Source organism: Rattus rattus, chromosome 2 (genome assembly GCF_011064425.1).
Source record: "Rattus rattus isolate New Zealand chromosome 2, Rrattus_CSIRO_v1, whole genome shotgun sequence".
In the NCBI taxonomy this organism is placed as follows: domain Eukaryota; kingdom Metazoa; phylum Chordata; class Mammalia; order Rodentia; family Muridae; genus Rattus; species Rattus rattus.
The window spans coordinates 216,699,222-216,716,147 of record NC_046155.1 but is presented as its reverse complement, the minus strand read 5'-3'; the positions used below and the strand labels follow the sequence as shown (position 1 = coordinate 216,716,147).

General features: G+C 43.0%; 1 protein-coding gene across 1 annotated transcript in view; it reads right to left on the bottom strand.

The window, feature by feature from the left end:
* Positions 1 to 16,926, bottom strand: part of Pex7 (peroxisomal biogenesis factor 7) — a 58,507-nt gene that overhangs the window by 25,885 nt on the left and 15,696 nt on the right. The window contains exons 4-8 of the mRNA XM_032894936.1: positions 15,862 to 15,939; positions 15,187 to 15,295; positions 8,120 to 8,226; positions 6,075 to 6,188; positions 3,300 to 3,355 (exon numbers count right to left, since the gene is read on the bottom strand). Coding sequence (XP_032750827.1) covers positions 3,300 to 3,355; positions 6,075 to 6,188; positions 8,120 to 8,226; positions 15,187 to 15,295; positions 15,862 to 15,939 — 464 coding nt within the window. The remainder of the gene's footprint in view (positions 1 to 3,299; positions 3,356 to 6,074; positions 6,189 to 8,119; positions 8,227 to 15,186; positions 15,296 to 15,861; positions 15,940 to 16,926) is intronic.

Below are 16,926 nucleotides of genomic sequence, written 5' to 3'. Positions count from 1 at the left end.
ACCATTCACAGCATCTATATAATTTTTTAACTAAATAGACTTGAAACATTGATACTGCTAGGTTAAGAGAGACTTCAGTAGAACATGAATATCACAGCTGGTTATCAATAGCATTAAGTTCTTTACGACATTTTTCTTGCCAAAACATATATCTTAAAAAATAAGTTCTGGGTTGATTTGTTACTACCAAAGGCCATGTATAAAAATATTATAAAGATTAAAATATCTGTGAAGATATCAGGGATCTGAAGTGTTAACTGGGCTAAAATGATCACTTCAGCTTTACAACTATGAAGATCCTATCTGCACTACTTGAAACATATGTGCTACGACATAAAAGACAGCATATTGATCTTTCTAACAAAAATCATTATTGGATGGCTTTTTTAAGGCTGTTACATATACCACATACTTAATTTGCTTGTTTTATTAATGAATTGTCTCATATACTTGGTATGAAACAAAAAATAAGCACTTAAAACTCGAGTCACGCGTATCCATTGTTAGCACAATGGCTTAGCAGGATCAAGAACTAGCCTAGCAGAGAGAATAATAGGAAACGGTAATGTGCTGACATCTATGATGATAACAGTCACAGGACATAAGAATGCACTATGAAACATTTTTCATTTTATATTACCTTTATTTATTTGTTGGGGATGGCTATGTGAAGAGGTCAAAGGACACCTTATAGGAGTCAGCTCTCTTACTCTGCCATTTAGGTCCCAGAGACAGAACTCAGGTCATCAGGCTTGGTGGAGGCTTTACCTACTGAGCCATCCCACCAGCCCTATTATCAAACCTTTTAGATTTAGTATTATCTTGAATGAAATGTAGAAAGAATCAATGTAAAGAGATAGCATCGCAATGGGATAATATCGTGGTAAATCCATCACAAATTGAAAATACTCTAAGTTAAAATGTATTTATCCCCAGGAGGTGGTGGCACATGATTTTAATCCCAGCACTTGGAAGGCAGAGGCAGGCAGAGCTATGTGAGTTTGAAGCCAGCCTGGTCTACAGAGCGAGTTCCAGGACAGTGAGGGCTACACAAGGAAACCCTGTGTCAATCACCCCTCAAATGTATTTATCACTCTGATGTTCAAGACACTATTGTATCTATACTTCTGGATGTCACAGGACCACAGGCGCTTGGCTTTCTGCTAACCAACATTGAAAGAGAAGACTGGCAAAGTGGTCAGCCCGAAACTTATACATTCACAAGCCATACTAAATAGATTCAGCAGGCTGTATGTATATATCTTGTATTGTTACATAAATATGTCTATAAATGTAGATATATACATGTATACATATATATTTACATACAATGTATACACACATTATATATATGCATATATGTAACAATAATAATAATAAAAGAGAGGCCAACAATTGGAGAGGGAGTGAGAAGGTGACATGGGGAAGATTTGAGGGAAGAAAAGGAAGGGAAAAAATAATGTAATTATATTTTAATTTAAGAAAATTTTAATTAAAACAAAAAAATAATTGCTACTAAAATTAAATTTTTAATTAAGTTTTTTTAGTATTAGATCATACTGCTAGCCCAGGAAAAGATCAAAATGCAAATTACAGTTTCTGTTGGCAACACACTGCTTTCATACAATAATAAAAGTCTTAGGCAGAACCAGCATAAGTCAAGGCATATCTTTATGAAACATATTGCTGATTTGCTGAAGGGAGTTCATTTTTTATAATAAGACCTTAAGTTTTCACTCGACTTAAGCATATTAAATAATTAATAACGAGACAGGGCTGCTGAGAAGGGTGAGCAGGCAAAGGCTCTTGCTGCCAGGCCTGAAGACGTGACCTGAGCTTGACCCCTTGGTCCTCCTAGGACCCCCAAGCGGCTGCTAACCTCCACAGACGTCCTCCACATGCGGATAAATGAATAAATGTAATAACGAATTTTACGGCACCAAAACAAGCAACAGGTAGTCTACAATATGAGATCATACATTAGCTTTAGAATTTTTCTTACTCACTGAAATATGATCTACTATACAACTAAGCCTTAGAGCTCCTGTTAGATGTGAGGTCCACACACTTAAATAAAACATTTTACATAGTAAAGTACCGCACAGCATCAGTTTCAATATAACGACAGTGATGAGGTCAGCACAAGAGCAGCGTGCAGCCTCAGGCGGTAAAGGTGATCGGTCTCAGACCAGGACATTTTGGAAAGCCACAGTGCAGACCCTCATCTGGACCTGTCCTGAATCACACAAGTGATCGGAGTGGGCACAAGACTCTTCATTGTCTCTGCACCCTGCTCAGCGCAGCCGAGGGACCGCTCACCCGCCACCCTTTGCTAGCGGCTCTGTAAGGCGCTGCCCTGGGGCTTGCCCCTGCTTTTGGGGGACCGCACCATCTTCCTGCCAACATGAAGTCCATGGAAACAGTGACCTGCCCAGCTCTCCTCACACTCACCTCCACTGAGTGTACTCACTCCTGCACTGCACACTTGATCACCAATAAACTAACGGACTTGGAGATCCATACACAAAACTAACGACCAGCAAATAACCTACAGATCCACAGTTCCAGCCTGGCAATGGCTGGGAGGACGGCAAGCAAGCAAGTTTTCCTCCTGCCCCTTAGTGCTGTCTTTTAAAAACTCCAGTATCACTAGGGAGTAAAAACTGCACTCATTCCTTACTGTATATACATTATTTTAAAAACAAAATGTGGCTAGATATGCCTTCAATCCCAGCATCAGGGTGAGAACATCGGGAGTTCAGAGTTATCCTCAGCTGCACATGGAGTCCACAGGTACAGTGCCCAGGGCAAGACTAGTAAAGGAAACAAAACATCCCCACCCCACACAACACCTGCAACCTGGCTGTTCTGTGAGTTTATTCCCCAATTTGTCTGCATTCTTACATGGGCTCACTCCAGAAAAGCAAGTTAGAGACATGTATTTCCTCCTAAGATATCACTTCAAATCTGTTCTGTCAGGAGAAAGCATTACATGAAAAAGGTCATAGAAATGTTGCCAGACCAAACTCTGACTGAGAAGAAAAAGGAGAGGAGCTCTGGGCAGATAATGCAATAAGGCGATACAAGCTCAACACTGTGTCCTTACCCAGGCAAGGACAGCCTGTCAAGCAGGAAGGACGAGAGGGCGGGGCTTCCAGAGTTACTGGTTAGGAGGAAAGAAGAGTAAAAGGCAGGAAAAGTACATAAGTTAGCAAAGCACTCCCTTCCGTCTCAGCTGCACACATACAAACGCTAGTAGGTATTGCACGCAAAATGTATTAAAAAAGAAAACTCTGTACCTTACAGTGAAATCATAGGAACAAGAGGCCAACACGGAGGCATGAAATGGTGAGAACTGCAGGAGAGAAAAGTCAAGGTGGTCATGGGTGTCACTCCACGTCACTCCGTAAACACAACCAGTGGTCACTTATGGTTGTGCCTTCCTGGGCCTCACGTACTTATCTGACCTTTCGAGTAACCATTTATAGAAAAATCTTTTATTTTTACATTCTCCAAATAAAACCCCTCATGCTTTGTAGAGAGGATTTAGAACATGTATTCCTAAATGTTGCTATTTTTAAAAATTAAACACAAACTCTTACTAGTACCTACGTAGGACCTTAAATATAAGGAATTAAAGCATGGTAGCACATAGATAGGCAACAATTACAGAATTTGCTGATTACAGGAATATATTTGACTATCATACATTCTCAGCTAAATATAAATTTTAAATGATTTAATGCTATTTATTATATAAAAGCTTGTGAAAAATTATATCAAGGATAAAAATGCAATCGTTAAGTGTCCCAATTCAAATGTGAAGTGTCCCTTATACCTCATGTACTTGAAGCGCTGGGACCTAGTTAGTGGGGCTGTTCTGGGAGGCTGTGTAATTGTCTCTGGACAGTGGGGTCTCACTGTCTATTTGGGGCGATAGGCAGAGACATGAGGACTATGAACTGGTTCACCTGTTGCCACTCCAGGCCATGTGAGCAAGCTGCTCCCACATAATCCAAGTCCAAGCCACCACTACACTGTGAAGTGCACTTTTCCCTAAGTAACCTCTGTCACGTATGCTTTGTCTTAGTGACAAGAAATGTAATCAGTGTATCAAGAAACATCATCAACATAAATGATAGACAATCCATGCACTGTTTCTGCAGCTGTATTTGGGGCGTTTGTCTCTCGAGCACTTGGTGTGTCTGCTTTTCCTTCATCTTTATATTCCATTTGGTGTGGTCCTAGGGATTGAAGCCAGGACCCTATGGATTCTGGGAGGGTGCTCTGCTACTGACTTAATCACAGGCTTTCTCAGCGTCTAATAGCTCTGCATACATTTGATGGAGGGGTCGGGGGAGTCTCATGAAGCCTGGGCCAGCGTGAACCTTGCTGAGGATCACCCTAACGCGATCTTCCTGCCTCTACATTCCGCGTGCTGGAATTACAGACATGGACCACCCAGTTTTATGTGCTAGTGGGGATCAAACCCAGGCCTCTACGCTAAGCATGCAATCTATGGCCGGGTCACATTCCCATCCCCATAACTATAACTGAATAGCACTTCACACAGTTTGCAAAGTACTTTTTACTATAGTACCTTAACTTGTTCCCACAAAAAATCTGAAATACAGAAAAAAAAACCTGTCTATTACTGAAACCTGTCCATGTAAGACCATTATAAAAAACACAGAAAGGCTTATTTTTATTTTTGTAGTAGATGGTGGTTACCACAGAAACCGACAACTGAAGAGAGTCTGTGACTAAGGATGGCTCAGCCTCTCTACAAAGCCCAGGGAACACAGGAGGAGGATAGAGGACTGTAGGAGCTGGAGGTGGAGGACTGCTGTGAGACACTGCCCTCTGCCCAAGACAGCTGTTGTTCTGAGAAACTCTCAGAGCTGTGGCTGCCTTCGGAAGACCTGCCCCAGGTCAGGACAGAGCACACAGCAGCACAAGTGGAGGAGGCTCCTAAGGCTCCATCTATAACTGAAAGCTACCAGCGGTTAATACGTAAAAGAGGGGAGTCAGTTTCCCCTGGAGGATGCCCAGGCTCCGATGGGTGCTCCCATACGCATGTGCATGAGGCAGCTCTGACTGGGCTCAGTGGAAAGAGGACATAAAACTGGGAGGGATATGCTGGGTCGCTGGGTCTTGGTGAGGCTGGAGGAATAGGACGTATGAGCAAATACTCTGTATGCACGTATGAAATTCTCAAGAACTGAAAGTTAAATCTACTATGGACTACATATTGAGTAATAAAATTTAAAATACTAATCTAATGCTATTTGAAATATGTAAAATAGGAAAGTGCACAACTATCATACTGGGTAAAGTGCTTTGTAGCTGCTGATATAAAAATCTGATAACCAGGAGTCACCACTGAGTAGGGAGGTTTTCACAGTAACGCAGCAGAATCACGTGACCAGAAGCTGAGGAAATAAATTATGTTCCCTTATAATGGGGGCAAATCTATTGGAGGCACTGTTAAAAAGTTAGCACACCTTCTGTTCACAGACTAAAATGTTCCTACATTCTGCACATTTCTAGCTTTTATATACATTGTCATGTTAGAGAAAAAAATTACTATCTCTCCATAAATACGCTCTCGTCAAATGGGCAATTATGAAATATATAAACCCTAAATATAAACTAACACACCTAAAATAATGTTAAAAGAAATGGTCATAATAAGATAAGAAAGTTGTTTTACTTAACATCAAGTAGTGAATTTTTATATCATCCCAGCTTATTCATACATATAACCTAATTTTAGCTTCCAGTGTCATCATTAACTGGATAACAAAAACACACATAAGAATCAGTAATACCAGCACTTGGGAGGCTGAGGCAGGAGGACTATAATTTTAAAGATCCTGGCCTATACAATGAGAACTTGTCTCAAAAAAATAAATAAATAAATAAAACCAAGAGCTGGGGTGTAGCTCAGTGGTAGGTGCTTGCCCGATTGAGCCCCAGTCCTATAAAACTTCAATCCCTAAATACTCTGTACGTGCGTCACCGACTACTGGTTACGTCGGCACTGTGTATAAAAGATCAAGATAAAGACTTACTTTCACCCTCCTAATGGCGTATGTGTGACCGAGAAGTTCAAACACAGGCTGTCGCACATTCCTTAGGTCCCAGCCTCTCAGGCTACAGTCAACCGCACCTGTCACGAGCAAGTTCTGAAAACAATTCAGAAAAAACAAAACTATGACATGTTTGCAATGTCTTACAAGAAACAGTAACACACTTTTGCAATTAAATATATGCCTAGGAACTAATTTTTTTAAGTGCATAATAAGCATAGAAAGGAACCAAAATGGCCATTTCCTAGCAAAAAGAACAGGGATAACTATATAGAGGAGAGAAACTAACTGTGTTTAACGTAGATGACAGAGCACTGCACACAAGGGAAAAAGCAAAGTCTTACACAGCATCTTAGGTTCCTAACTTACCTTTTCAAATATTACCACACACATAAGCGGTTAGAACATTGTGGACAAATCGGCTGACCTCTCTTTTTAAAATGTTTAAAACAAGCTGAGGTCTCACCAGACGTTCAAAGGCAGGTTGTGGGGCTGGGAATATAGCTCAGAGAGAGAGCGCTTGCCTGGCAAGTAAGAGTGCATTTGAGTCCAATACTTAGGAAACACACACACACACACACACACACACACACACACACACACACACACGTATGTACACACACATGCATTCAGGCACACATATGCACATGGGTGGGGGGACGGCCCACAAGGTGGCTCAGAGCGATTTGAAAAAGCAGAGTATTAAGTTTTGCTAGTTTTTCTAAGCCTAAGTATTTCTATAGAATATACATATCTTCTTTCTTTTTATTTAAAGAGTCCGCCAATGTGGTTTTCTTTTAACTTTCACAAGTTAATTTTAAGCTGAGAAAGTGAAAACAAGGTAGGGATTTTTAGTTTTCAGCTAAAGGCCTGCTGAGGCATATGGATAGTATATTAATGTGTTTAATCCATTCCTATATTCCTGTTCCTAATTCTTACACTCAGCTGGTTTAGGACCATGTAAGTCCAGTTAGTGCTAATGCGGGTCAGTCCCTTGTTACTACAAGTGTCAGGGGCTGAGCTTAACCCCATGTTCCAGAAACACCACCAGAATGCCATCAGCAAGAGAGACGGGGCATGCCAACACTCGGGTCATGCTAACACTGGGACATGCTAACACTGGGGTCATGCTAACACTGGGACATGCTAACACTTTCAGGGACATGCTAACACTTTCGAGGCATGCTAACACTGGGACATGCTAACACTCGGGACATGCTAACACTGGGGCATGCACACTGGGACATGCTAACACTGGGTCATGCTACACTGGGGCATGCACAACACTGGGACATGCTAACACTGGGGGCATACTAACACTGGAGGCATGCTAACACTGGAGGCATGCTTTCGGAGGCATGCTAACACTGGAGACATGCTAACACTCAGAGACATGCTAACACTCGGGGGCATGCTAACACTCGGAGACATGCTAACACTCGGAGGCATGCTAACACTCGGAGGCATGCTAACACTCGGGGGGCATGCTAACACTCACTCGGAGGCATGCTAACACTCGGAGACATGCTAACACTCGGAGACATGCAACACTGGGTCATGCTAACACTGGAGACATGCTAACACTGAGACATGCTAACACTGGGGCATGCTAACACTGGGGACATGCTAACACTGGGTCATGCTAACACTGAGACATGCTAACACTGAGACATGCAACACTGGAGGCATGCTAACACTGGAGGCATGCTAACACTGGGACATGCTAACACTGGGGCATGCTAACACTGGGGGGCATGCTAACACTCAGGGGCATGCTAACACTGAGGCATGCTAACACTCAGAGACATGCTAACACTGGGGGCATGCTAACACTGGGGCATGCTAACACTGGAGGCATGCTAACACTGGAGACATGCTAACACTGAGACATGCTAACACTGGGGCATGCTAACACTGGAGGCATGCTAACACTGGAGACATGCTCACACTCGGGGCATGCTAACACTGGAGGCATGCTAACACTGAGACATGCTAACACTGAGCGCTCCCAGGAACCCCTGCTGTACCTCATTGTATTTACACCAGTCACAGCTCAGGATTTCGGCCTGATGTGCTGGAATCACAATTCGGACTCCTGTGGTCTTCACATCCCAAATTCTCAGAGTCTGATCACCTGAGAGAAAAGAAAGACTTGGTCAACCCACAGGATTATCTGTCTGTTGTCCACCTTGGTACTAACGTGAACGCTCAGGGCCTCAAGCGTGAGAAGCACACACTGTACCCCCGAGCCTTGCCTCCAGCTCTTCCTTCTGGTTTTCATACTTCATTTTTGTGAGACGGTTGGAGGAAATTTTTCTCCTTGGAAAAACAAGCCCAACATTTTAGAGAATAGCTGGCAGGTGGTGGCACAGCCTTTAACCCCAGCACTCAGGAGGCGGAGGCAGGAGGACCTCTGACTTTGAGGCCAACCTGGTCTGCAGAGTGAGCTCCAGGACAGCCAGGGCTACACAGAGAAACCCTGTCTCACAAGAAAAGAGAATTATAAAGATTTTATTTTACACTATTAAAATAAGATTGGCATTGTTTAAATAAATAGTCATGTTGGTAGATGTAAGTAAGTAATATTTTGGGATCTAAGAATGGGAGAGATAAAAGAATGAATTTAAATGTACCAAACAGGAGTAGTTCTGGTACATGAGAGAGCTATCTTCAATGGCCCTAAAAATAATCACTTGTTTCGGAAGCTTGAGCAGCCAGATGAAGCACTCTCCTGTGGCCTCTGAGCACAGTGCCTACAGCCGTCCAGTGTCTGGCCTATACCCACACCTTCTTCCAAGAACAGCATATCCTCTCCACACCAAGTGACCCTGAGCTGACTTAGACCTAGAACAAAACAAACAAAACAAACCCAAACTGACAAAAAACCTATAGGACAGAGAAAAGACAGATCTTCTCCCCTCTCTTTAGTCTGACCACAAACATACAATAGTATTTTACAAGTTTACCAAGCATAACATCTGGAAGCTCCCTGTGCCCAAGCATCTCACCACATGTAGGAGGTTCGGCCATGGAGTGAAATCATGAAGCAGGAATAGGACCGCCCCGAAGTGTGGTCTGAGCATCACTTCCCATTCTGAGGTATGCGGTCAGCAACTTTCACAAAGCCTGGGATAGCTATATCCTACCTCATACAGGCAAAGAAGCAGCACTGTGGAGAGAGTAAACGATCCTCCCCTAAACGTCCACCTCTAAACAGCACTGTGGAGAGAGTAAACGACCCCCCTAAACGTCCACCTCTAACCAGCACTGTGGAGAGAGTAAACAATCCTCCCCTAAACTTCCACCTCTAAAAAAGTCAAGTCCCAGAGGAAAACATTGGATTCAGCACAAGTTGGAAACCATACAGCCACTACCCCATGAGTAAGGCTGTCTGAAGTCCTATGGGCTTGCATGTGTAAACTGATTTCAAGGACCAGCGCATTATAACAGTGTGGAGCAGGAGATGAAGTGACAGGGAGAGGAGGCATTTGAGTGTACATTAAGGAGCATCTGTCCCTAGAAGGCAAATGTGGTCACGCTGGGGGCAGGAGGAGAGGAGCAGTGCCTTACAATTCTGGTGCAATTCTGTTTCTTGATATCAATGCTGCTTACCCACATGTGCTATGAAAAGTATCAAGTTGCAGGCCTGATACAATCTCTAAAGATGTATAAAAGACTGAAAACAGAGGCTGTGAAGATGGCTCCTCTGTATAAACTTCTCTACCACAGTGTCCGGGGCTGGGCCATCACACTCAGGTGCATTTCCCTTTAAGAGCCATGGTCTTTAGGCAACCTCTCTGCAGTGAGCAGACTGCCCTGTAGATGATAGGGATCTACTTCCCTGAGCGACACCACCGTGTACACAGCTGGCACTCTGTTCCCATCACTGTGCTTCTGGGTAAGAAAGGGCCTTCTAGTCCAATGTGCAATGGCATGCCCAACTCTTCCAGCCACTGGGACATAGACTGGGCTTTTATTTGGTTGACTTTTAAAAGTGGTATTTCCAGACAGCTGGTCCTTCAGTGTCATCCAGGCATTTATGAGGATGATAAGATGGTGCCACAGGTGACCTGGATTCCCAGCACCCTCCGAGTTGCAGGCCAGCACTGACAGCAGACCCCGTAGAAGAGACAGTGCTATTACATAGCAGGAAGTATGGGGAAGTCGTGAGCTGCAAACAATCTGAAAGTGTGGTATGAGGTGAATGGGGCAACAAAAGAGTACCTTGGACCCCAAAGAAATTAATTAATTAATTAATTAATTAATTAAATTGAAACAACAGATGCCTGTCAAATGTAATATGACTTTTTCTTAAAGTAGAATGAGGCTTATCTAACAACCATTCAGGCCTGGCTATGACTTATGAAATTATATGGAGTCTGCAATAACAATAATTTAGTTTTCATGGCTCAAAAGAAAGTTTACATCATATGGATCCCCTTTATGTAAATAGTGCAAATATTCTTCCTCTTTGTCCCACACAGTGTATAAACATGAATTCTGTTAATATAACTATCACAAACCACACAAAAAACATAGCATCCTTAGAGAAGAATTCTGCTAGGGATGAAAGCTTTCTCACAATTCTTCCCTTTTGGTATTAACCTAGCTAATGGCAAGAAATTTCTGTATTTACAAATACACCACAACTTTGGAGGTGACTAGTCAGCCAACATACTGTGTGTGTGTGTGTGTGTGTGTGTGTGTGTGTGTGTGTATGTGTGTATGTGCGTGTGTATGTGTGCGTGTGTATGTGTGTGTGTGTATGTGCGTCTGTGTGTGTGTGTGTGTGTGTGTGTGTGTGTGTGTTAGTGGACACACGTTAGTATGCAGGTACACATACCAGCACATGCCCATGTGGAGGCCAGAGCAGGGTATCAGGTGTCTCCTTCCATCATCTGTGACTTAATGACTTACTGCCCTAATGTAGAAGGCCGCAATAACATTCGCCACCACAAGATGGCGCTGGCTTTCCCTGCGCCCCACGTGGAAAGCCGGGATAGCTTTCACCATTACAAGATGGCGCTGGCCTCCGCCGTGCCAACCGACTTCCTTTCAGGAAGTTAACTGTGTGCGCATGTGCAAGAGTGCCTTCGTGCCAGGTCTTTGCCCACTCTGGGGCGTGCCTAATGAGATCATGGGTAAGCAACCAATCAGGTGTGGATGCACCGTGCTAGGGTGTATATAAGCCGCGCCATGCCGGCGCCCCTGGCCCTCTCTTTAAGATTCAATAAACGTTTAGCTGCAGTAGGATTCGTGTGTCCCCGCGTGTTCTTGCTGGCGAGATAGCGCGGGGCACCCTAAGACAACATTTTTCACTGAACCAGATGCTTGCTACTTCTGTTAGGTTTGCTGGACACGAACTCTCGGGATGCGCCTGTCTCCACTCCCCCAGTGCTGGGTTTATGGCCATGCTCAGCCAATCCTGCTTGTACATAAGTGCTGGGAATTCAAACTCAGCTTTTCGGGCTTGCACAAGTGTTCTTACCCACTAAGCCATCTCCCAAGCCTCAAGGTGACTAAATTCTTAGAATACCCTAAGTGCTGTGTTTTTATATACTATCTTAAAGCATGTTATTTTGAACACTTGAATGATCTATTTGTGTGCCTCAGAATTAGATATAAATAATCATGATTACTTACCATGTAAGCAATCACCTTCTGACTAAAAAGTATTTGATCACTTAGGGGTTCACTGCCTAAGCTCTGTGATTGAGATGATTTTTGTGAGAGATTTTGCTTTGCTTTAAGCAAGGCTTTACCTGTGAGCCAGATGACAAGCGACTTGTTAAACACCGTAATACAACTCACAAACCAAAAGGGAGACAACTTAAAGACTCTCAGACCAAAGACTCAGCACTGAAGCTGCTCTGCCGGCATGTAACATGCAGACGCATGCATGTCTATGAACAGCAGCAAGGCCACGCCCCATTACATCATCAGAAATAGACCCATGGCCACGTCCCATTACATCATCAGAAATAGACTCATGGCCACTCCCCGTTACATCATCAGAAATAGTCCCACGGCCACGCCCAATACATCATCAGAAATAGGCCCGTGGCCACGCCCCATTACATCATCAGAAATAGACCCATGGCCACGCCCCGTTACATCATCAGAAATAGACTCATGGCCACTCCCCATTACATCATCAGAAATAGGCCCATGGCCACGCCCATTACATCATCAGAAATAGACCCATGGTCACTCCCATTGCATCATCAGAAATAGATCATTAATTTAGCAGTTCCAAGACTAGATAGTGCTTGTCAAATCAGGTTAAACACTTGATTCAGCTACAAAACACCCCAAACTCACTCCTAAGGACATTCCATTCAGCAGGCCTGCGATAGCTCAGAACTCTGCTGTTGTTTACGCTTCCCCAGTGATTCTATGGCAGCAGGTTTGGAGTCATCAGGCTGGTCAGTTGTCACCTAACGGTACACTCAAATTCTAGAGCCAGCTACTCTAAGCACTGTTGTCAGATGGGCCCAGGCTGCTCCGTGGCAGAAGACACGAACAACAAAGGTGGACGTGTTGCTCGTCAGGCAGTCCTGGCCCTTCATGGCCTCTGTCACCTCACTCTCACTTGCTATAAGGCAGTGCTCAGACACCACCTCCCTGGGAAAGCACCCTGACCAGATCTGCAGCCCACAAGTCATGCCGTTTCCAGAGTCTGAGTACTCGCTCCCAGGGTCCTTCCTCTGCATCCAGGAAGGCAGTGTCTAAGTCTGAGGCACATTAACTAAGCCATCATAACAACCTCATGGCACATTTTCTGTCATCACCACTGCCACATAGTAAGACTTTCCTGATTCAAAAATTCTCTCTCTCTCTCTCTCTCTCTCTCTCTCTCTCACACACACACACACACACACACACACACACACACAAAATTAGAACTTTAATAACAAATTAACATAATAGTAAGGTAAAAGGAATTTTTAAAAACTTAGAAGTTTTACTTGACATTTTTCATATATTAAAAACTATGACTGTTAAATTTAATTCTTATTTTAAAAGTTACAAATTAAATTTCCAGCTGTAGTGGGAGGGAGGCATGTTCAGCTCACTGTGAGGAAGGTGTAGTCTGTGTCACTAATTCCTTCAGGATTTGAAACCACAGAAGGTAAGGCCAAGGGAGGTCTTCTCTAGAGGGAATTCATGCCACTTTCAACCCAACTTCTATCCTTACAAGAGTTTTAACTCCCTCCATGTTAGGACTTTTCAACACTGGTAATGAACTGTGGACAGCTCGCAGACCGTTTCACAGAAGGCATGAAGCCTGGAACGCTGCATTATGTTAGAAGGACTGGAGACGACGAAATCAAGCTATACGCAAGGCTTTACATTTCAGTCCCACACAAGCTGCGTTATAGCTGCTACCGTTTACTTAGTCCTTCTCCGGCCTCACGAGCAGCGGTGCCACAGAAAGATGAAAGCCACACTCAGATGTGGAAAGGACCTGAAGAGCTGAGGTGTCACTCCACAGACCGTGCTTGCCCAGCACGCAGGGAGCGCTGGGCTTGATTCTCAGCACCACATGAAACCTGGCGTTGCAAGGAGGATGGGGTTCAGGGACCAGCTGGGGTTACACGCAACCCTGTCTTCAAAAAGGAAAAGGAGCAGGGGATGTAACTTAATGGCAGACTGCTTGCCTAGGAAGTGCTGTCATCGTCAACCCTAGAACTGAAAAATGGAGAAGAAAATGGAGCTGGAAAAAAATGTTTTACTAATTTTATTAATTTAATTTTAAAAGAAAAGATGGTTTGGAAAAGATTTAATTCCAATCACAGACTTTCAAGAAAGCTAGAATTAAAGCTCAGAGATTTTAGAGATAATTTTACAGATATTTTGATAAGCTGACAGTGTAGTGGTCTTCATTTCAGAAAAGAATACTGGTAATTTTTATCAAGGACAAAAGGCATTTCTTACATGAATGACACTTTCACACATAGACATTACCATTACTATTAGAGTCCCAAAAATTACATAATCTAAGTGGGCTTTGTATACAAATTACCTAAAGGTTTTGAGTTGTCATTAATCAAACAACAATTCCGGAATTTAGGGGAAATGAATAGCTCTTAATTTTTAGAATTAAAATATAAGAAACTAGCAAAGGACCAGAGTTTTACTCCTACGGCCCACTTCGTACAATTCAGTAGCTCAGGACACAGATACAATTTACTGAGGAAGTGACCCTGGCCCTGCCTGGTCGCTCCTGTCTCTGGCTAGATTGGTAAATGAGGGGCAACTAGAAACTCACTGCCTCTTCTCTAGCTACTGCCTCCTCCTCTCAGCACCTCACTGTGCAAAAGAGCTTCTGGTACTTTATGTCTCCCCAAAGTTCTCAGGATCAACAAACATTTCCCATAAAATGCCAGACATAAATATTTTGGCCTGGAGGGCTCTCAGGTTTTTGTAACAACAGCTACTTAATCTTGTTAGGACCGTATAAAAGCAGCCACAGATATGTAAATGGTTGATGGGGCTGTGGCTTTCCACCTGTGCCTCTTCCCCTGGGCGCTCTGGTTAAAGGAACAGCCTTAGTTAACCAACTCTAAGCCAAGGAAACAATTTTATTCACCAAGTCATGGACCTCAGCTCCAAACTCAACCTACTCATAGGCTCAGTAGTGCTATGAACAAAGCAGAAATAAAGCAAACCTCTTTTAAATGTATTTTAAATTATGGTATGACATTATAAATCAAAAATCTGTCCATACCAAAATAACAAAACAAAACAAAACCAAAAAAACCTCAACATTTATTGTTAAAAGGGTTACATTTACTAAAACACAATCTGGGGCTCAGTCCTCTGAAAATGTCTGCCAATGGGCTGACAGGCAGTGAATAGGAGAGGTCCTAAGGGCTGTGACGCTAGCTCAGTGGCAGAGTACAGACTCTGGTTTCAACCTCCAGCATTGGGGGGTGGGGGTGGGGGTGAGAAATTAAATATCCTAAGGGCACAACATGGGCACAGACTCCCATTTTCTCTGAATCTAGAGTGCACGGCGCCACCTAATGGTAAAAAAGTAGGCCACCCTTTCACTACAAGTAAGGCTTCTGGGAACTCAAAAATTATTTACCTGAGGCTGAAGCAAAACAACCAGGGATGTGGGGAGACCAGATTGTGCTGTAAATGACACTCTCGTGGCCTCTAAAGGTACACAGAGAATTTCCAACAGTTGGATCCCACTGAAAACAAATGAGATGAATTAATCAACAAAGGTTAACGTAAATGTGCACTTTTGTGTATAACATAGATACCTTATGAATATCATCACATTTATTATACATATAGGATATATATTTTTAAAAATATTTTAAGGTTTATTTTGGGGTTGGGGATTTAGCTCAGTGGTAGAGCGCTTGCCTAGGAAGCGCAAGGCCCTGGGTTCGGTTTATTTTTACATAAAATGAGGTAGTCTTTAAGGAACAAAGTAAGATAATTATTAGGTTGTAGCCAAGACTAAATTTTTTTTAGTTCTGATAAGTATTTTAATATACACTTTTGAAATGAAATCTAATTGATCACATTTAAAACTATAGAATACTTTAGGAAAAAAGTCAATGGCAGCGTGTAAGAAAACGGTTTTAAATGTGGTAATACTACATACCACTTTGACAGTTTTAAATGTGGTAATACTACATACCACTTTGACAGTTTTAAATGTGGTAATACTACATACCACTTTGACAGTTTTAAATGTGGTAATACTACATACCACTTTGACAGTTTTAAATGCGGTAATACTACATACCACTTTGACAGTTTGATCCCAGGAGCCAGACACTACAAGTTGTTCATCTCTGGTTTGGCTCCAATCAACACTGTACACCTAAAAAACACATTTTTAATGTTTAGGGAGCAAACGGCATCCAGTTAAATATTACCTTTTTGTTCTAACAGTGTCAACGGCTAGTGTCACTCTGAGAACATGAAGCCCTGTCCATTTCTACATGGTGTGTGAAAGCAGAGAGGTGACCTTGTCCATTCTCCCATGCTAACTCCCTAGAGACTGACTGCAGTCTGCCTGACTAGAAGTCAGTCTACAGTTTCCAAACCTCCCTCACCAAGCCAAGCTATACATACTGTGAAATCTACTAAGCGAGCATTACTTAGAGCACCACAAAGAAATGTCAAAGCAGACAAGGCAGTCATCTTTAAAAGCTTGCTTGCTTGGTGTTCATCAGAAAGCATTAAGATTCAATTAATGCCCCTGCCTGGCCCTCCTTAGAAGAGGGTTTATAGGAAGCAGTGCTACTCCAGCTGACCTCTTGGCAGGGAGCTGTGGTTATGCAACAGCGCTACTCCAGTGCACGCCTCTGTCTCAGCCCGCCAGTTCAAAGATGCTGTCTGAGAGCTTACACACCATTACTCTACCACTGTATACTGTAACTTGCATCCAGTGATATGTGTGCCTAATTATCCTTTATGAAAGCAATCTAGACACGCACCAAGGCTTATCACTGAGTATGACTAGCCAGCAGGCTATTTCGAGTGTTAAAACTTTAGCTCCTACATATATGTAAGAGATGAGTGTGGGTTTGTTGTGAAGAACCTGCAGGAGAAACATCCCTGATACTGATCTGCCCTTTATTTAACATTGTGATGCTTTGTCGCCTAAGACATTGTGGTGGTTTGAACGATAATGGCCTCCATAGGCTCGTATATCAGGCTCGTATATTTGAATGTAGCCCCCATATTTTGCCCCGAGACCTTAGACATAGCTCTCAGCTGTTGATCCAGTGTCTGCCTGCATGCTATTGTGCTCCCCACCATGATGGTGATAGTCTAGACTTCTGAAACTGTAAACCAGCCCCCA